Source organism: Macaca mulatta, chromosome 4 (assembly GCF_049350105.2).
Source record: "Macaca mulatta isolate MMU2019108-1 chromosome 4, T2T-MMU8v2.0, whole genome shotgun sequence".
NCBI lineage: Eukaryota > Metazoa > Chordata > Mammalia > Primates > Cercopithecidae > Macaca > Macaca mulatta.
In genome coordinates, this window is record NC_133409.1 from 157,358,498 (window position 1) to 157,381,035 (window position 22,538).

Here is a 22,538-nt window from a genome sequence, read left to right on the forward strand (position 1 = left end):
TATTTAATTATAGCTTCAGGGCTGATGTTGACAATTTTATGATATTCTCTCATCAGGTTGAATATGACTTGTCTTGCTCCAGAAACTCATGAACTAATGAGACAAGGTATGTGCCTACACACCCATGCACACCCAATGTGTCATGCTAGGACACAGAAAAGATAATTGCAGACAGAATTGCACAGTAGTTTGTAGTTCAAAGAAATCTGAGATCATGTGGGTAGCTATTTCAGTCTTCGTCCTATCTCCCCACATGAGATAGTCGCTAATAAATCTGTGGCTGTGCACACCATGAGTAATTCCCCCAGGATATTATTTTTCAGAGGTCTTGGCTTCACGCTCTGGTCAGTCCTTCCTTTTCCAGTATCTCCTTTGACCATATTTGAATAGTCCTTGCAGACTGGGCAGAATGCTTAGCCCATTGCTGACAAAAAAAAAAAAATTTTTAAAGAGGACACCCCCCACACACAAGTTATGTAACCCTTGATGAGTCACAGCCTCCTTTATCCAGGCTGGTAGTTCTGTGGTATTATGTCACTCAAAATCATAACCAGTTTCCTATATAAGTGCTTCTCTCTCCCTCCTTTCTCTCTCTCTCTCTCTCTCTCTCTCTCACTCTCTCTCTCTCTCTATGACATGGGTTACTTTGAGCCTACCAGACTTCAATAGAAAAGCCATCACCTTTGCTTCATTATTTTTATGAATGGTTACCACCTTGGTTTGATGCTTGCACAAGGCCAAGCTTTAAAAGGACTTTCTTACTTAAATTTTGTCAGTTTTATCTTTAACTGTTGGGAGTTGAGAAATAGTGTCTTTCAACTCAGTAAGTCTAGAGTTTTTAGTTTCTCTCAATTTCCTTCATTCTGATTTTCAAACCAGCTAATTACTTTGTGAGATTATGTCTTGTCTTATTATACTTTGTTAAATATAGTCAATAGTAAATCACACAATTTATATTAATTATGCCAAGAATTTCACCAAAAATAGTAAGCTCAATAGGGAAATTACCTATAAATTAGTTTCTAAAGTTTTCTAAATGTTTCACCTGTGCAAATTAAGTACTACTGCCCTTCTAAACTCTAATAACAGCTTCTTTTCTGCTTCTATCCCATCCCTAAAGCTAATGCCTCAAAAAAGGTGGTGCTTTGTCTTATTTTGTTTTTAATTTATGGCAACACCCTATGCTATACCTTGTACTAATTTCTGTATTGGTTAGAAAAGGAGAGATATGCTGTGGTAAGATATGAAGCCTTAATTAGTGGCATACAATGTAATTTTATTTCCTGCTTCAAGATACATGTCTAGCACAGACCAGCAGCAGCTGTGATCCACATCATCTTCCTGTTGAGACCAGGCTTATGGACAGCTTCCATTTGAAACATTGCAGCCAGTCGCATGGCACAGAAAAGAGAGAATATGTGTAAAAACTTATGGCTGGAAACATGTTATTTGTAATTAAATTGAATTGATCAAAGTAAGTCACATGATCTAGATGGACATTAATGCAGCCAAGAAGTATGAGGAAGGCAGCAAGTTTCTGCGAACAATAATATATTCTACCATGGGGTCGAGTAGAAAAATAAAAAAAAAAACTTGGGTCCCTCAGGCTTTATTGAACTGGTATACCAGTTCTGAACTGCCTATAAATTGGGAAAAATAAAAATCTATTTGTTTAAGCCATTACCTGCATACAGTTCAAGAAGTAAGCAGTGTCTACTTTGGTATTAAACTCACTTGTATTGAGTTTTATTTTCAATGCCTTCATTTTTTAAGGTTTTATTTGTCTCCTTGTAGGGAAAAGAAAGATCAGACTACATAGACACAATCAGATATTGTGTCTATGTAGAAAAGGAAGACATAAGGAACTCCATTTTGACCTGTACCCTGAACAATTGCTTTGCCCTGAGATGCTGTTAATCTGTAACTTTGCCCCAACCTTGAGCTCACAAATATGGAATCAAAGTTTAAGGGATCTAGGGCTGTGCAGGATGTGCCTTGTTAACAAAATGTTTACAGGCAGTATGCTTGGTAAAAGTCATCGCCGTTCTCCGTTCTCGATAAATGCACAATGCACTGCGGAAAGCCATAGGGACCTCTGCCTGGAAAGCCGGGTGTTGTCCAAAGTTTCTCCCCATATGACAGTCTGAAATACGGCCTCATGGGATGGGAAAGACCTGACCGTCCCCAAGCCCGACAACCGTGAATAGTCTGTGCTGAGGAGGATTAGTAAAAGAGGAAGGCCTCTTGCAATTGAGACAAGAGGAAGGCTTCTGTCTCCTGCCTACCCCTGGGAATGGGTAGGTATAAAACCCGATTGTACGTTTGTTCAATTCTGAGACAGGAGAAAAACCGCCCTGTGGCAGGAGGCGAGACATGTTGGCAGCAATGCTGCTTTGTTATTCTTTACTCCACTGAGATGTTTGGGTAGAGAGAAGCATAAATCTGGCCTACGTGCACATCCAGGCATAGTGCCTTCCCTTGAACTTATTTGTGACACAGATTCCTTTGCTCACATGTTTTCTTGCTGATCTTCTCCCCACTATTACCCTGCTCTCCTACCGCATTCCTCTTGCTGAGATAGTGAAAACAGTAATCAATAAATACTGAGGGAACTCAGAGACCGGTGCCGGTGCAGGTCCTCTGTATGCTGAGCGCCTGTCTCCTGAGCCCACTGTTCTTTCTCTATACTTTGTCTCTGTGTCTTATTTCTTTTCTATCTCTCATCCCACCTGACAGGTAGGAGGGGCAGGCCATCGCTTCACTCCTCCCATTTTTTCCCTTTTCTTTATAGTATTTATAAATAGTTTATTAGTGTTTTATATATCTACTTTCTTAGTTTCTGTAATTTCTTATGATGTTTTATTATCTGAAGATCTGGAGAAGAATGTCCAATCTTTTTGTGTTCTCCTGACTCTTGCTCATACGTGATTGTTTCAGGTGTGTTGTGTAATTTCAGATTGTGAGTTCATATTTAATGTTTCACCTCAGCTAACCCTGCCATGGATTGAGAGATTGTTTCTCCAGAGAGGTGTTGTATTTGCCTCTGTTCAGTAACACCAATCTGAGACCTTTTGTGTTCCTGACTGTCATAGATATAGTACTGATATTTCACCATAAAACAAGACATTGGGGTTTAGGTTAAGATATATTTGGCCCATGTATTACGAATAATGTTATTCTTGTTTTACTAAGAATTTTTTCATGTAAAATAAGTAACAAATATACACATCTACCCTTCTAGCAAATTTTGAGTTTTTTGAATTCACTTTTTTTAATCTTTTGGCTTGGAATTATAAATTCCATATTGTAGATTTCCAAATGTCAATATATCCTAGGCATCTTAGTCAATTTGGACTGCTGTAACAGAATACCATAGACTGGATGGCTTAAACAACAGAAGTGTATTTCTCACAATTCTGAAGGCTGAGAAGTTCAAAATACTGCCAGACTCAGTATCCAATGAGGGCACATTTCCTGGTATGTGGACAACTGTGTTCTCCAACTCCAGAGAGTTGTATCCTCCAGTGGTGAAGAACAGAGAAAGCATGCTCTCATGTCTCTTCTTATAAAGGTACTAATCTCATTCATGAGGAATCCAGCCTCATGATCTAATCATTTCCTAATCTCATCCCATTGGTGGTTAGGATTTTAACATATGAATTCGAGGGACACTCAAACATTCAGTCCATAACAATAGGTTTCTTGGAAGAATATTTCTGGCTAAAAGATACTTGAAGAATTTGTGCAGCTTTGGAGGTGTAGTGTTATTTGTTGGCTGATTTACTGACATCCTAGAATCATATTCTCCAGACAGTTGAGCTGAAGCCTGCAAGTTTACATGCCTCCTTTCATTGTTTCTAATCCAAGCAGCATTTAAGCCTAGCTCTTACATCGTGGAAATGGAAGCCCTAAAATAAGATTTCTCCATGGATCTACCATGATCTACATATTTATTCTTCTTTCTCAGGACTGTGTTGTTGTCAGAATGTCAAAACAATTGTACTTTGCTCCTTTACCCTGAATGCCCTAACCCGGAAGAATGGCAATGTTGCTGCAGGAATACACTGGGCTGATTGCTCTGCTAACTGTAGGAGATGCTAAAGTAGATCCACTTTGATACTGGCATCCTCTCTGCAGCCTTAAACATCATGAGTTTCTCTGTTGGTGATATTCTTGGTGAACTGCTTTGAGAGGCCCCTGTCATTACAATCGAAGGTACTTTTTAGCATACTGTGAACTTATAAAATAAGATCTGTGACAAAGTACTCTTTTTATTGTCAGTCTATCCCTGATGAATCAGTCAGTGGCTTTGTTGGCTCTGTTTCCTACTTTGTGACTAAAAGAAGTTATATTACGCATTAAAACCTAACCTCTAAAGTGGCATACCATCAATCTTGCCACATTGTTTTTCATTGGTTGCACAGCCTGGTACAGGGTGAGAAGGGGATACACAGGGTTGGAATAGCAGGAGGCAGGAATAATGGGGTGCCACCTTAGAAGCTACCTATTATACTAGGACTACAATTAAGTCATCCAAAAGTATGATATTGTCTTATAGTTGACCATGGCTAAATTCTATGCTTAATAACTTGTCTAATATTCCACAACAAGGCATATGGTGGTGATAAGAGTTTGATTTTTTTTTTTTTTTTTTGGAGGTTTCTGATTCTAATGGCAATAAAACTATCTTACTACTGAACTTAGGATGCTACGCCTTCTTTTGGCATGTATTCATTCAACAATTTTTATAATTTCTCCCAATACCCTTAGTTTATTAAGAATTTTAAACTTTAAATGCATTTTTAATGCATTTTAGCAACTATTGTGAGGAATATAATATTTTATCAGTATTGACTTATTTAGTTAATTACCTTTATAAATGTTGTTATACCAGAATCATGGATGTCATTGCATTTTGAAGAACTCCATGAGGACTCCACCTGAAAATAAGCTGCTGAAGGATCATCAAAATTAAAGATTTTTTCAGAGCCACTAAGTTTTAAAAATAAGAGCTGTGATTTAACTATGGTTTCCATATTTATATGCTATTTATGAATCATACAGTTAATTTGATAAGACAGGTAATACAGATAAGACATGATGCATTTTTGTTGAATTTATTATCTGAAGCTGCAGTAAACATTTAAGTTCACTAGACTGATAACAGCTAATACTATTTATTGTTAGGATTGCAAAATCTGCCTATGAGTGATCCTCTCTGTCTTTTAAGTCAAATATGTGAATTTGCTTCCCAAGTATATCTTTAAAGACTTCTGAAGCAATCTTGTGCAACGACACTTTTTCTACAAAGCCTATCAGGATCTGTTGGCTGAACTTTACAGATGAAATATGGTAGAACCAATTTTTCATGTAAGGGAGAAGCTCTAAAGAGACAAGCTAATAAATGCCCTGATGATGCCCAAACTCACATGGGTTTGGTCCCTCAGAACCTTTCAGCCACAATATCAGAGTATTGTGAGTAATGGATTAGTTCCTTCTAGAAAGAGGCCAGATCATCTGTTTTTGTTACTTTGATATTCATTATTCTGTAAGTCTGAAATAGAAAGACCTGGAGCCTAAGAAAAGGCCTCCACCTTAGGGAAGTCTGTAACGCAAAGACTGAGCAAGTTTTACTTTTTCTCTGTGATTTTTAGTGAGGGGAAAAGGTGTTCTTGCCATGATCTGGCATTACACCCATTGGAAAACATGTGTGAATTTCAGACCAAAGACCAAGTAAATGTTAAAGTATTCCTTTCTCTCTCATTGTCCTCCATACATGTATTTCATTTGGAGGCCTCTCTCAAATGTATAGTTTGTAGATAGTTATGTGCTGGTACATTTTTAACAACTGGCTCTAAGAGAAAAGTGAATATGCACATATACACGCACAAAACATTTACACACCTATATCCATACATATATATGTTAATAAAATCCATGGTACCACTTGCAGGTTAATGTAAAAACTTCCACTAACATTTCTGTATATAATTTGAGAAATAAATTTTAAGCTAAACTGCTTTCTTGATTTTCAGTTTAGACCTATAACTTCAGAGGAATTACTATTTCTTGTAAAAAATGTTATCAATTTTAGAATTTTATTGCCAACAATAATGTCACAAAATCAGACTGCAAACTGCTTGATTCACTATCTGTTTGATCAGAGAAGTCACTCACACATTAACTAATGGGTGCAGTCCTGACATAACTGTTATGTGCTTTTATTTCATATTTCAAAAAAAATGAAGGAAAATGAAAGTATGTCAAAACTTTGCTCAGATGTCAATGGCATGAGCAACTACTTGCTAAACTGGATAATAGTTTTTGGGTACTGAAATAATATTTCTATAATATTTTGGTCTATTCAGAATGTAATAGCTACAGATATGTCACACTTTTAAGATTAATCTACATTATTAACATTTTCTCCAAGATTTTCTTAAGTCTAGACAATCAACAATAAAGTCCTAATTTACAGTGTTTGTTGATTTCCATGGTGTGAGAATGTCCACCAGGCTAATTTCCAGCTACCCATACATTAGTGAATGCAGAGTTGGGAAGAGATGCACAATAGCATACCACTAAATAGCATTTCTACCATTCAGATAGAATTGACATAAATAACCTCAAGAGCATGGAGAGCAAATAGTAAAATGTACTGTATTTTCATCTTTCTAAATTTAATTTAACTGTAATTTTATATAATTTAATTTTTAATAATGATGGTGTTTAACAACAAGTTTGCAAAATTCCTGCAATTTTAATAATTGGTCCTCGGGAGTAAGATTGCATTCATTTGAGCCAGCTCCAGCACAACCCTGGCTCTTTGACTGCTTATAGAGATTAAATGACTGCCTAAGAGAATCCCAAATTTCTGTCTCAAGCAAACTGGACAGGTGTGTTTCCTCATACTTCACCAGTTCCCCATTACAATCTATCCACATTGATGCCATCAGTTTCTTGATTACTCACACATCTGACCATTCACTCCTGTACTCAGAAGCCTTGGATGTCTACTTTTTAAATTAGAGGTTCCAGTATCCTTAGCATGCCACACAAAGGTTTGTGTCAACTGACATCAAGCTGCCATCCAGTCATATCTCCCCACTGTATGTCCATGTTCTCTAGTCATATTAGATTAGTCTTTACTACTCAAAGAAGCCATGGCTGGCCACACCTTAGTGCCTTTGATGACTCTCTTCTATCTCCCTGAATGGACCTTGCCCTTTTCTCTGCATGGAACTTAGTGACACCCTTTTCCAGATCTGACTCAAATATTCTTCCCCTTGGGAAACTTTTCTCACCCTCTTCTCCCTCCAGTCAGAACCATATGCTCAACCCAGTAATTCTCATGAACTTTTGTATATATATATGCTATAGCACAGCTTTCTTTCACATTTATGATTTTCTGAAAGCATGTGGTTTATTTATTTATCCATTTTATTACACAAAAACTCCTTGAAACATTACCTAATTTTCCCAGGCCAGAAGCAGTATCTGTCACACGTGCATGCTCCGTAACCCTTGTTTAATGTGGATGACATTTAAGACCTTAACTATATTGGCATCGCAAGCATAAACCAAGTACTTTCACAATATGTTTTTTCTTAATAAACTACTTAATGGAATTCCATATTATTCTGCTTAGTACTTCTGCATCTACTCTAGTAATCGAGATTAGCTTCAGGTTGTCTTGTGTTTCCTTCATCTAGTTTTGATTTCATGGTAACACTAGCTCACAGAATTACATAGAAGGTGCTGTTTTTTCCTATACTTTGAATTGGTTTACAAAACCTGAAAGTTTTTTTTTTAAGTTTCTGGCAGAAATAGAAGGCATCTCATAAAGACTGTATCATCAGAGAACTATATTCAAAAGTCATTGGAAACAATCTATTCTCTGTGTAGTCATGTTGCCAATACAAAATACAATTTGTTTCATTCATTTCAGTTTGCTTTCAGTGTCAGTTTGCTTATTTTCCTTTTGATTTAATTTTATTTCTTGAACCTGTAAATCATTAACATGGTTTAAATTATTCCTCCTTTTTACAAAAAAAAAAAAAAGTAGTACTCAATACACAGTTTTTTCACCTTTTTTATAAAAACTTCAAATATATCATGGAGATTTCTGTAGCAACACATGAAGATGATTCTCATTCATTTCCATGGCTTTCCAGGTGTTCTACTGTGAGTCTGTTCTAGACATTACTCAACATTTCCCTGTGGATAGACTTTAACATTATTTCCAATTTTTTATACTACAAATAATCTGCATGTACAACCTTGTACATCTTTGTTGTTTCATATATGTGGAGTTTTATTTTCAGGGTAGATTGCTAGAAGAATTCCTGGGTCCATGGTTAAGGCATATGTTATTTTGTTAGGTTTTACTAAATTTCCCACGAAATGTATTAATTTATGTTTTTATTTTATTATTATTTTTTGAGAAATGGGATTTTCCTCTGTTGCCCATTGCAGTGGCAGGATCATAACTTACTGCAGCCTTGAACTCCTGGGCTCAAGGAATTCTCCCACCTCAGCCTCTTGGGTAGCTGGGACTACAGGTGTGTGCCACCACATCCAGCTAAATTTCCCACCATACATATTATACCATTGTACACTTCCACCAGCAGCTGTATGAGTGTGCCTATTTCTCTTCCAGCCTTGGCCTCCCCAGTAACTAGGATTACAGGTTCATGCCACCACATCCAGGTTTTTTTGGTTTTGTTTTGTTTTGTTTTGTTTTGGTGAAACAGCATTTCAGTATGTTGCCCAGGCTAGTCTTCATGGTCTCAAGCCATCCTCCCTCCTTGACCTCCCTAAATGATGGGATCATAGGCATGAGTCACTACACCCCACTGGATTTTGGTTTTATGACAAAAGTTTCCTGCCCAGGTTCCCAGTCAGGGCCATTTATGCAAATAAAATTTTAAATTCAATTAGTTCTGATTGATCAATGTAACTTAGCTCTGATTGGTCAATACAGTCAAGTCCTGATACGGCTGAACTCTGATTGGCTACCATTGCTGAACACTGGTTGGCTTCCAAGCCCAGAAGTCTCTGTTGGATGATCCTTTTAACCTTGGGAGTGGTTGCCCAGAGGCTCTGGCTGTAGTTTTACTTTGGCACCAATAACGACTGTTTTGGCTTGATTGTAGAAAGGGAGGCTTTGTGATACTTTAACAACATTTTTCTGAGAACACAGAGTATTTGAACACTCCCTCACCCAGCTATGGCCCTCTGGTTCTGTTTGAAGTTTTGAGAGCCTCAGTTTGTCACAGGGAGTCCGTTTTGTCTGCCAGCCAAGTGTATACTTCAATAATGTGATATTTTGTATCCTTTTTTTTTTTTTTTTTTTTTTTTTTGAGACAGAGTCTCACTCAGTCTTGGTGTGATCTTCGCTCACTGCAACCTCTGCCTCCCAGGTTCAAAGGATTCTCGTGCTTCAGCCACCCGAGTAGCTGGGATTACAGGCATGCACAACCATGCTCCGCTAATTGTTGTTGTTGTTGTTGTTGTTGTTGTTGTTGTTGTTGTTGAGACAGAGTCTCGCTCTGTCGCCCAGACTGGAGTGAAGTGGAGCTATCTGGGCTCATGGCAACGTCTGCCTCCCGGGTCCAAGCGATTCTCCTGCCTCAGCCTCCCGAGTAGCTGGGATTACAGGCGCCCATCACCACGCCCAGCTAATTTTTGTGTTTTCAGTACAGACAGGGTTTCACCATGTTGGCCAAGCTGGTCTCAAACTCCTGACCTCAGGTGATCCACTCGTCTCAGCCCCCCAAAGTGCCGGGATTACAGGCGTGACCCACCATGCCGTTTTGGTTTTTTTTGTTTGTTTGGTTGGTGGGTTTTTTTTGTATTTTTAGTAGAGACGGGGTTTTGTCATGTTGGTCAGGCTGATCTCAAATTCCTGACCACAAGTGATACACCCACCTTAGCCTCCCAAAGTGCTGGGATTTCGGGTGTGAGCCCCAGAGCCCAGCCATATTTTGTATACTTTAACAATGTGGTATTTTGATACATGCATTCAATGTGTAATTATCAAATCAGGGTAATTAGGATATCCATCGCCTCAAATGTTTATCATTTCTTTATGTTGGGAACATTACAAATCTTCTCTTCTAGCTAATTTAAAAGATATAATAAGTGATTGTTAACTATAGTCACCCTACTATACTATCAAACAGTAGAACTTATTCCTTCTATTTTCTACCTATTAACCAACCTCACTTCATTCCCCACCACCTCCTCCACCTTTCAATCTCTGGTAACCATAATTTTACTTTCTATTTCCATGAGATCAGCTTTTTTAACTCCCACATATGACTGAGAACATGTGATATTTTTCTTTCTATGCCTGTCTTATTTCACTTAACATCCTCCAGTTTCATCCATGTTGCTGCTAATGACAGGATTTCCTTTTTAAAGACTAAATAGTATTGCACTGTGTATATATAGCACATTTTTAAATTGCAGTCATCCATTGACGGACACTTAAGTTGATTCCATTTCTTGGCTATTGTGAGTAATGCTATAATTAACATGGAAGCGCAGACATTTTATATATTTTCTTAATGTGTTACAATTGAGATGGGTTTTTTGAACCATTTCATTTTCAGGATTATCTTTGTAAAAATCTGAGAATAAACTCACTTTTCTGAGAAAGGAACTCATCAGTAACGTCAGTATCTTGCATTCCATGTAGTCCATTCTTTGGTAGTTAAATTTTTTGCAACTTATATTTTATTGTAATTTTAAACCATCCCCATGGTTATTTATTCTTTTCCTAATGAAATTAGAAGTTCAGTCTAATAACTGTTGTAATCCAACAAATATATTAATCAGTAATTTCTAATATTTGAGAAACCCACATTTTTTTTTAAAAAGTGACTTCATAGATGCTTAAAGTTGTTATATCTTGTAAATATCCAGGTGCTTTGTTTGTTTGTTTTTTGCATTGTCTGGAGAATGTGGATCATATTTTAGTTTTCCAAGTAACTAAGGTTTAGGATCATTGTCTTCCCTTATATCAGTCAGTTCCTGCTCCAGCCTGTGACTTTACATTTCTCTTCATAAAATTTTAATTTATTTTTATAATGTTATTTCATCCCAGATTTCTCCAGCTCTGGCTTTTTTTAAACCTAGTAACTAATGAATATGAGTTATACTGTCGCCTCGTAGCTAAAAGGGGCTGGTTTTCTTTAACTTTTTGTTTTGAAATAATTATAGGTTCACAGGAAATTGCAAGGCTAGTATATAGAGGTGCACTGTATCCTTCATTAATTTTATCCCAATGGCCTTATCTTAATCACTATAGCACAATTTCAAAATCAGGCATGTGACATTGGTACAATGTGTGAGTAGTTCCATATAATTTTATCACATGTGTAGATTTGTGTAACCATCACAATCAAAGTACAGAACAATTCTATCATCACAAAGATCCCCTTAATGTTACACCTTAATAACCACACCTCGTGCTATCCCGTCTGCCTCACTATCCCAAACCCCTGGAAACCATTAAGTTATTCTCCATCCCTATGACTTTATTTTGAAAAGTTATATAAATGGAATCATATAGTATGTAATCTTTTAAGATTGACTTTATTTTCACTCAACATAATTTCCTAGAAGTCCCTTCTACTTGTTCTGTTTACCAATAGCTTTTCTTTTTTGTTGCTCAGTAATATTTCATGGTATAAATATACCACAGTATGTTTAAACTTTCACTCATTAAAGGACATTTTAATTGTTTCTAAGGCTTACCTATTAAAAACAATCTGCTATGGATATATGCATACAGATTTTTATATGACCATAACATTATAGACTGAATATTTGTGTCCCTTAGTTCATATATTTGTGTCCTCTCAATTCACATGTTGAAATTCTAACTTCCAGTGTGATGGTATTAGGAGGTGGAGTTTCGGGAATGTTATTATGTCATAAGTGTAGAACCCTCATGAATGAGATTAGTGCCCTTATGAGAAGAGAATCCAGAAAACTTGCTTTCTATCTCTCTTCTCTCTCTGCCACGTGAGGATACAAGAAGGCTATCCACAAACCAAGAAGAGTGCCCTCACCAGAGATCTGATCTGCCAGCAACCGTATCTTAGACTTCCCAGATTTCAGAACTGTGAGAAATATTTTTGTTTGTTTAAGCCACTCGGTCTATAGTATTTTTGTTGTAGCAGCCCAAACTGACTAAAACACATACATTTTCATTTCTCTGGGATGCATGTTCCAGAGTGGGAGTACTAGATCACGTGGTAAGTATATGTTTTGATTTTTCAGAAACTGCAAAATATTTCCCACGGTGATCTGTACCATTTTATAGTTTTATCAGCAATGTATGGGAGATGAAGTTTTCCCATATTCATGCCATCATTTGATGTTGTCAATTTTTTAATTTTAGTTGCCAGATAGGTATGTAGTGGTATCTCCTCCTAGTCGTAACTTACACTTTCCTAATAAGCATTAATGTTAAACATCTCCTCATGTGTTTGTTTGCCCTTTGTATGTCCTTGGCAATGAAATGTCTCTTCATGAATATTGTTCATTTTTTACTGGAATAGTTTGGTTTTTTATTGTTGAGATTTGAGAATTCTTTATATTAATATAGATCAAGTATTTTGTCATATATATGGTTTGCAAATATATTCTGTAAGTCTGTAGCTTGTTGTTTCTTCTTTGAGGAGACTTTCACAGAACAAAAGCTTTTACTTTTTTTTTTTCTTTTCTGGATTGTTTTGATTTCACGTCTAAGAACTTTTTGCATACATCTAGACTCAAAAGACTTTTCTCCTACATATTTTTTCTAAAAGGTTTATAGTTTTACATTTTTCATATTTAAATATATGATCTGAGTTAATTTTGTGCAAGGTGTAAGGTTTAAGTCAAGATACATATTTTTGCCTATTGCTGTAGCATCAGCTATTGAAAACACTTCATTAAATGGCTTTTTAATCTTTGTCAAAACTCAGTTGGTCATACTTGTGTAGGACTATCTCTGTGTTCTCTCTTCTGTTCCATTGATCTATTCTGCCATTACTACACAATATTGATTACTGTATTATGAAATAAGTCCTGAATTTGGTTACAGTGATCCCTACCACTTTATTCTTTTTCAAAATAGTTTTAGATGTTCTAGTTCCTTTTCCTGGCACTTTTTTAAAGATTTATTGTGATTTTTCACATAAACAATCATATCATCTGTGAACACAGGGAGTTTCATTTTCTCCCAAATCCATATGCCTTTAATTTATTTTTCTTGCCTTATTGTACTAGCAAGGATTTCCAGTATACAGTTGAATTTAATTGTGAGTGAACATTTTGCCTTGCTCCTGATCTTAGATACCAATCTAGAATCCAGGTAGAATCTGAATGTCTAGGATTAAGGGGAATCAGAAGAAACATGTTAAGAATGAAACACTTTATATAATGTAGGACTTATATTTCTCTGTAGTAACAATGGTAGAGAAGACTCTTTTGAAGGAATTCCTAATTTTGTTATTATATTTTGAAAGGGGGAAATTGTCAGTGATTTAGTAACATTGTTATATTTCACTGGAAGGCAGTAACTCATATTTCCAAAATCATATTATTTGGGTGCCATATGATGGTCATATATTACTGGTTGTAATAGCAGTTGTAACCACCCAATGAGTTTTTTTTTTCTTTTGCCTGCTGCCCAGATAAAGCCAATTTATCAGTATAAGGAAATTGCAATAGAGAAACAGTTTAATACATGTAAAACAGGCTAGAATGTAGACTGGAGTTTTATTATTACTCAAACTAACCTCCCTGAAAATTTGGAGGCTAGAGTTTTTCAAAGATAGTTTGGCAAGCAGAGGGCTAGGGAATGGGTGCTGCTGATTGGTTGAGAATGCAATCATAGGGATAGGGAAAATGACCTTCCTGAAGCTGAGTCCACTTCTGAGTAGTGGCCATAGGACCAGTTGAGTCAAGAGTCATGGGTCCAGTAGGGCCATCCAGTCATCAGAAATGCAAACGCCTGAAAAGACATCCAAAAATCCAATCTTAGATTCTACACTAATGACATTATTTACAAGAGTAATTGACTTGTCACCTATTGAATAATGGCTAGTAATGGAATAATGTTTTAACTACAAATTAAGACCCTCTCATCCTCCTAACCTGGTAGGCTTTCATTAGTTTAACAAAGGTGGTTTAATTTATTGAGAAGGGCTATTATAACTTAAACTACAAACTAAATTTCTCCCAAAGTTAGCTTGGCCCATGCTCAGAAATAACCAAGGGCAGTTTGGAGGTTGGTTAGGTAAGATCTAACAAGATCTAGCAAGATGAAGTCGGTTAGGTCAGATCTCTTTCACTGTCATAATTTTCTCACTCTTACAATTTTTGCAAATGTGATTTCATAATGAGTTCAGTTGGACCATGTAATTTTGTACAATTTAAGATGGAAAAGGTAATAGGGTATTAATTTTATTTTTACTGTGTAGAAAGACCTTGAGAACAAATTTAGTTAAATATGGTCCAGTTCTCATAAATTTCAGGATTTCAAAAGAATCTTGGTGTAACAGAAGACACTGAGAGTCAGACCTGCCCATCCTACTGGTCTGATAGGGCTTCTTAACAGCAGAAGGGAAGGAATGGGTTAATGACCTCACGGAAAGGAGTCAAAATGTTCTGAGGATTCAAAAATCTTCTCAAAGCGCCAGCCATACCCCTTGTTTGGCTCTAAATTTGTCTTCTAATTGGTTTACAGTGTTAAAGGAAAGAGAAAAGTTCCATCTTTTAGCTTAATTTCATGCTTCTTTCTTATTCTTCATTTATCCCTTCTGGCACACCCTGATTAAGAGCAAAGCCATTTAATATCACCAACATGAGTACTGAGATATGGGGCCATGATTAAAGACCAAACACACTTAATTGACTATGATTTTGGGGAGGGGTTTTATTGTGTCAAGCTGAAAATTTTTGCTTAAATTTGTCAGACAGATGTGCTTACAAAAGAAACTCATTATTGAGATAAATTAAGGAGGAAAGGGTGGGGCCCATTAAAGGTTCTGTTCTGGGGTAACTGTAGACTGGAAAGAAAAACTGCTGGGACTGAAGTCCTCAGAGAGTGGAATCTGAGATACACAGACATTCCCCCTACCACCCCACCCCCACTACCTTCTCTTTGAACAGCCACAGAAGTTTTTATTTCTGATGTCACCTTTATTTTTTAAAGTGCTCCAAGAGCAAGAGATTCAGCCACTGGCAGCTCTGGATTAATTTCCTAAAATTTTTGATTTGTCCTGCACCCTATAAATGTGTCTGTTCAATCTCCAGGTCTGAAAATATCAGAAAAGATTCTTATTGGCTCAGCTTGGGTAGCATGCCCACCCTTTGAACCAATCATGGTACCCCAGTGAGTGCAGTTCCTTTATTGACTAAACCTGAGTGCAGAGTGGACTATCCTGATTGACCATTTTCATCATCCCAGTCTTGTTCGGAACAGCAAGTCATGAACCACTTGTGAAATACAACATACAAGAAAACAATAGAACACAACACAATAATTTAGAAAGGAATGTCAGAATGCTTCCACCATAGCATATTGTTTTTGAAAACTTTTGTTTTAGCTCTTGGTATGTGCATGTTTCCCTAACTGTGACTTTGGTCATGCAGTAAAAGGTATTTCTTAAATGTTTTTTGTAGTCAAAAAAAAAAAAAAGGTGAAAAAACTTTTAGCTCTACTGTATAGTTTGGGTACTTGAATTCTGTCAATGTTGATGTTTCCAGATTAGGAGTTTGTGATGTGTTACAGCAGTAAGACAGTTCCCTTGTTTGGTCTTTTGCAGAACAGACTGCATTAGAGCATGATTGCTCACTTATTCACTGCTTATTCTCTGCTCCTCATTCACCCACTTTGGAGGATAATCAGATGTACTTATTTCCCTTCTGGGTTTTAATACCAAGTATTATGTGTCCTTGCTCATTCTCAATTTCATTTGTCTTTAATCCCCCTACATTCCCTATTTTCTGCAGTGTAATTACAGTAGAAAATTGTCATTTCCTTTAGTAAATGTTTACTATGGCTTTCTGAATTTATAAATGATGCGCAGCCAACACTCACCAAAAATGTTCTGTTTTACTTATTAAAATCCCTTGTCATGTAATACAATTTGCATGAACTGAGGATGACAGATTAATGCCATCATTTTGAAGCAGCTGCAGTTACTACATTGAACATCAGTGAGTTACTGAAATGATATTTTTTGAAACTTGATCACAGCTCCTTTTCTGAAAGGGTGTATGGCTCTGAGGAGAACTGATGATTTCCAATAATTATTTCTCAGTTAATTGTGGGGCATTGCCCTGCAGATGTTACTTAAATCTGATTTTATTTCCTTCTACTAGTGTAGGAGAATCTTTTTAGTACCCTTTTTAAAGATTTGTCTAATCATCAAGAACATTATTAAATAACAGTGATTTTAAAAGTACTCTAACAAGAACTACCAGTATTCCACTAAGAAATAAAGATTATCCATCTAAACATATTAACAAATGCCTTTTAAGCATCTACTGAGTTTAAGATTTATTTTTCCTTTAGCAAATAGGTTTGCATTTTACTCAGCATTCAAACATCCTTACACTCGTAGATGGATCTTGGTTTATCACTGTTAACTTTTTAATTGGCTACCAGAGTTGGTTGCTCATATGTAATGGAAGATTTGTGTATATTTACTTCTAACTGAGAACGTGCTGCACTTAGTAGCATGCCTTCTTCATTCACTTTTGGGATTTTTTTAATAATTCGAAACCATTTCATTAGCTGTAGATTTATCCTTTTCTTAAATGTCTAAGAAGTCGCCTGATATTTGAAGATGTTAACTCATTGGTGACCTCATTTTTTCCCCATTCATCTTAGTCCTCACTGCTTTCTAGGTTTAATTTAAGCAATTTCTATTTTTTCAGAAACTCTTACATTTCTTCAATATTTTCAAAAATGTTAACATAGGTTTTTTTAAACTGTGTTCTTGTAACCTTAAAACAATTCCTAAATATCTCTATCTAAATTAAGTTCCCGGAGGTTTAATAATTGTTTTCAACAAATAGTTCTTATATTTATTTAATTCTATAAGTTTGGAGTAATAATTTTATGGACACAAGCATTATGAAGAAAATAACTTTTGGCCGTGCGCGGTGGCTCACGCTTGTAATCCCAGCACTTTGGGAGGCCCAGGTGGGCGTGTCACCTGAGGTCAAGAGTTTCAGATCACCTAACCATGGTGGTGAAACCCCGTCTCTACTAAAAATACAAAAAAATTAGCTGGGTGTAGTGACACGTGAATGTAATCCCAGCTACGTGGGAGGCTGAGGCAGGAGAAACGCTTGAACCCAGGAGGCGGAGGTTGCAGTGAGCCGAGATTGCACCACTGCACTCCAGCCTGGGCAACAGAGCAATACTCTGTCTCTCACACACACACACACACACACACACACACACAGAGTATTAGGCTTTGGTTTGAGATATAACCCACATATTAAATATTAGTATCTTTATACTTATGAGTATTTATAAGTATAATATATCTATAAGATATATTTATAAGATATTTATATCTCAGTGTGTCCATTATATCTCAAACCAAAGCCTAATTATGGGTTTGTATCTTAATGTGTAGCTTATAAACCTTATAAACATTATAAACTTTATTATAGTGTATTAAGCACTTTCACATAAACAAGGTATCAAATATCCATATGTACCTTTTATCTTTTGGTTTATTAAAATGGCATGGCTACGGTCTTCTAGACATATAACCATCCTAGAATTCTCGGAAAGTAATTCTTTGGCAGAAGAAAACATGCGCCCTAGGAGTATGTTTAGATATGCCCATTCCTTGACTGATGTCAATAGAGGCATGCTCTCCCAACAAGAGTTGTACTGAAAGCTGCAAGTTTACAAATCTTCTTCCTTTGTTTCTAATCAGTCTAATTCGACTCCCTAACTAAAATTCAATTCCAAAAATAGGATTCCCCGTCTTCACATTATTTTTCTCAGGAAAGGTTGTCACGATAACGTCCTAATTCGTTTGTTCATTTTTCCAAGAAGGATGGCATTTCCCCTTCCAGGAGCCTGCTGTGATGACTGCCCTGCCTACCTGAAGTAGTTGCTGAAACAGTTTCCCCCAGAAACATCAAGTTCTGCTGTCAATACTACCGAGTATTAAAGGAAACTGCTTCGGATACCCCAATAACCAGAACTGTTCTGAGTCCTGTTTACGAAACTGTAGTCTTACTGACGAAACAGCATTTTGTAATCCTTTTTGTAAACTAGCTCTTACTCAGAAATTGAGTGGCTCTGAAAAGAGCCTTTGATTTCAGCTTTGGGTTGGTTTTTTTTTTTTTTTTTTTTTTTTCTTCTTCTTCTAGACATTAGACATTCAAGTCACTTCGCTGGCTTTTACAACTTGCGTGGTTATTCACACTGGACTTTGTGGTAGTGACTCCCAATCTTTTGGGGCAGCAGCACAGCTTGGATGTTGGGCAAGACGTCACCCCAGGCCATTGTCACTCGGCCCAGCAGCTTGCTGAGCTCGTCGTTGCGGACGGCCAGCTGCGTGCGGCGTGGGATGATGCGGGTCTTCTTGTCCCGACGGCGTTGCCCACCAACTCCAGGATGTTGGAGGCCAGGTACTCCAGAACCGCAGGCAGGTACCCTAGCGAGCCGCCCCCGACCCGCTCAGCATAGCTGCCCTTGCTGAGCAGCCGGCGGACACAGCCCATGAGGAACTGCAGAACCTCTCTGAATGAAAAGCGCCTGCCTTTTCCCCGAGCTTCCCCAGTCTAAGACATAGCTTAAAAATAAAAGTTATAACCGAAAAAGACACCCGTTAAAACGGGTAGTCAGCGTATTTCTAGTCTGACGGCAGATTGTGGCTTATTATCTGACTGATTGGCTGATAGCCATCTATCCAATCAGAGAACCTTACTGCTGTTGCCTTATTTACATACTTTCTCTACCTATTATCCAATCAGATGTTGGATGCAAATGACGTAGGTTGAGGGCCATACCTGTAAATATCACACTTCGCTCCAGTCAAACGTCACTTACTGATCTCCCAGTGAACTTGTAAGATGAACATGCTGCAGCTTGCTTCAAAGGGCACTACAACTTCCAAAAAGGGCTTCAAGAAGGCAGTCGCTAAAACTCAAAAGAAGGAGGGTAAAAAGCGCAAGAGATGCTGCAAAGAGAGCTATTTTATTTACATTTACAAGGTGCTAAAGCAGGTCCACCCGGACACTGCAATCTCTTCCAAGGCCATGAGTATGATGAATTCTTTTGTTAGTGACATTTTTGAGCGCATTACAGGTGAGGCTTCCCTCCTGGCGCATTATGACAAGCACTCGACCATCACCTCCAGGGAGATCCAGACGGCCATGCGCTTGCTGCTGCCCGGGGAACTAGCCAAGCATGCTGTGTTGGAGGGCACCAAGGCTGTCACCAAGTACACCAGCTCCAAGTAAAACATAATCCAGCCAGCAGATGAGCTCCACAAACCAAAGGCTCTTTTAAGAGCCAGTGAAAGCTTCTAATAGGGCTATAGAATGTTTATTTTATTATAGGGTATGCGTCATTGCCAGACTGATAAACTTTTTTCCTGGACTAGACATACATGGTTATCTTTAAGTCTAAACTTCGCATTAACTCTTTCTGCAGCAGTTTGGGTGAAAGCTAAAATCTCACAGCTGAAGCAATCCAAGAGGAGCTCCCATAATCCTGGGTTCATGGGGATATTCTTTCTGTGGATAGTGCCATGGGGAAATTTGACTTTTTGTCTACGACTTTTTCTACTACAAACCCTCTACGATGACAAAAAAGGCCCACTTAGGGAAGTCTGGCACTGAGCATTAGGCTGTTTGCTTTTTCTTGACTTTGGCCATAATGTGTGCAAAACATCCTCCAAGTCCGGGTGGACCTGATCAGCACTTTGTAGATGTAAATAGAATAGCTCTCTTTGCAGCATCTCTTGTGCTTTTTACGGTCCTTTTCTTGCACTCTATGAAAAGTGATCAGGCTAACTTCCCTTTATCTGCTGGGATTTGAGGTTTAAAGCCGCAGGTTTCTGCGTCTCTGTGAACTCCAGTAAACTGCTTACTCAATATCACAGTTCTTAATGTTGCTTAGCCACTTAAGAATTCTCTCCACAGGGATTTCCAGATGATTCCAACAGAACTCTTTCCTGGACATCTGTGTTCTCTACATCCATGAGTACCACCCTATTCACATGGTTGTCCAAACCAGAAATGTATTTTTTCTCTAATAGTCTCTGTTCAACTTCTATCCACTTCAATCTCTCAAGATATGGTAATTTTACTTCCTACATATTTCTGTTGTCTGATTATTCACCATCTCCACAGCTACCATTTTTGTCTGCATACTCATATCTCTCACCTGAATTACAGTTTCTAATTAATCTCACTGCTCTTAATCTTGCCTCCCTAAAATCCACTCTCTGCCCAACTATTTTCATTTCTTAAATTGACAAATAAAAACCATGCATTTACTGTGTACAACATGATGTTTTGAAATATATATACATTGCGGAATAGCAATCAATCTAATTAACATATGCATTACCCCACATATTTTTTGTTACGGAAACACTTAAATCTACTTTCTTTGCAATTTTCAAGAATAGAACATATTGTTACCAACTATAATCAGCATATTGTACAATAGAGCTCTTCAACTTATTCCTCCTAAGTGAAATTTCATATCCTTTGACCAATATCTTCCCACCACTCCCCAACTGTAGCCACTGGTAACCACCACTCTGCTCTCTACTTCCATGAGTTCAACATTTTTTAAATTCCACTTATGAGATCATACAGCATTTGTCTTTCTGTGCCTGGCTCATTTCACTTAACATCCTCCAGGTTCATCCATGTTGCTGCCCATGACAGGATTCTTTTTCTTTTTTAAGGCCAAATAGTATTCTATTTTGTATATATGCCACATTTTCTTTATCCGTCTGCTGATGGACATTTATGTTCTCTCTACATCTTGTCTATTGAGAATAATTCTGCAATGAACATGGGAGTACAGATATCTCTTTGAGAATCTGATTTTATTTCCTTTCAATATATACCCAGTAGTAGGATTGCTGGATTTATATGGTAGTTCTATTTCTAATTTTTTGAGGAAATTCTATAGTGTTTTCCACAATGTATGCACTAAAATATAATTTTCAATCTTATTTGAAGCACAAATATTACTATATCACACATTTTTTAAATATTTTGAAAACTCAATCTGGCATTGTTTCATTAATAATATTAAACATATTTTATTGCATGTACATAGAAATTTATATTAAGCTGTGTATAGGATCAGCTAGACTAGGAAAGAAACCCATCATACAATAAAAGTTTTGAATTTTGGAGCTTTTTGGGTTACGGATGCTCAACCTGTATTGCAGACATGTAAAACTCAAGAAAATCTACCAGGAAACCAATAGCAAAGTCAGTCAATTCAGTGAGGTACTAGAAGGATATAAAAAATAATAAAAATGCACAGAAAGCAGTGTTACATATATAACAACAAAATGTTAAAGAATAATGAATAGGAAATACCTCATTTACAGTAACAACAAAAACAAAGTACCCAGAACTATATTTAACTTTTTAAAATGCCAAATATGTATGAAGGTAGATGATCAGTTCACACCCATCCTGTGGTCTTCTGTAGGTGAATGACTCAGGCAGCACCTGAACTAGGCTCAGTTCTAGAAAACGGACCTGAGAGGAATGGGGTCCTCTGGGAAGACTCCTTTTGCTCTCAATCCAAGACCCAGTGGAATAGAGTGACTCTTCCTGCCTTTATCATCTCTGCATGAACACTTGGAACTGTGACCAGTATGATGGCAAAATCACAATGGGGAGAAGGGCAGAGGCAAGACTGCAGGGTAGTGGAGCCAGGGCTGTGATCATCCTATTGGTGGAACTTCTCTGCCTTTAGGTTGTCCTGTTTGGTTGCATTACTTATTATCTCAACCAGTCCAGCTAGCATTTCCTGTTATTTGGAGCCAAAATACATCGATATAAAAGCTACATGAAGTTTAGTCTGAAAAAGAGTTTTTATTTGCTGGTATTCCTACTTATCTATTGCCCAAATAAGCCTAAAAGTCCTTGGATAATCAGGATAGTCTACTGACAGTGGTCACAAAGTTGACAGGTTATTTGGCAGTTATGTGATACCTGCTGTTTTCCAAGGTGTTAGAGAAGCATGAATACCTGACTGGAGATGATCCCATCCCCAGTACAAGGTGAGCATAGATGCTAGATGCCCCTTCCCCCCAATTTGTCACCTCCTTGGAAGATTTCCCAGCTAAAGCACGCAGGGGCTTTGCAGGAACTGCCTTACTGTTCACAAAAGTGTGGGGGCACTTATTTTAACAGGTCTTGTACATCGATATATTCTTTTGTTGTTGTTTCTGAGACGAAGTCTTGCTCTGTCACCCAGGCTGGAGTGCAGTGGGATGATCTCGGCTCACTGCAACCTC

At 37.4% G+C, this 22,538-nt stretch overlaps 2 protein-coding genes and 1 pseudogene across 3 annotated transcripts in view; 1 reads left to right on the top strand and 2 right to left on the bottom strand.

Annotated features, from left to right (window-relative positions):
* Window positions 1–13,757: 13,757 nt before the first annotated feature.
* SCGN (secretagogin, EF-hand calcium binding protein) overlaps window positions 13,758–22,538 on the bottom strand; it is an 86,059-nt gene continuing 77,278 nt past the window's right edge. Inside the window, exon 11 of one of the 2 annotated variants that reach the window (XM_078000902.1) lies at window positions 13,758–14,011. In XM_078000902.1, the coding sequence (XP_077857028.1) occupies window positions 13,961–14,011 (51 nt within the window). In that variant the 3' untranslated portion in view covers window positions 13,758–13,960. The remainder of the gene's footprint in view (window positions 14,012–22,538) is intronic. The other variant, XM_078000901.1, reaches the window with a different exon arrangement.
* On the bottom strand, window positions 18,319–18,943 carry LOC144340777 (histone H2A type 1-A-like; annotated as a pseudogene).
* H2BC2 (H2B clustered histone 2) lies at window positions 18,979–19,631 on the top strand. The gene has a single exon (XM_078000903.1). The coding sequence runs from the start codon at window positions 19,111–19,113 to the stop codon at window positions 19,498–19,500; it is 390 nt and encodes a 129-aa protein (XP_077857029.1). The 5' UTR covers window positions 18,979–19,110; the 3' UTR covers window positions 19,501–19,631.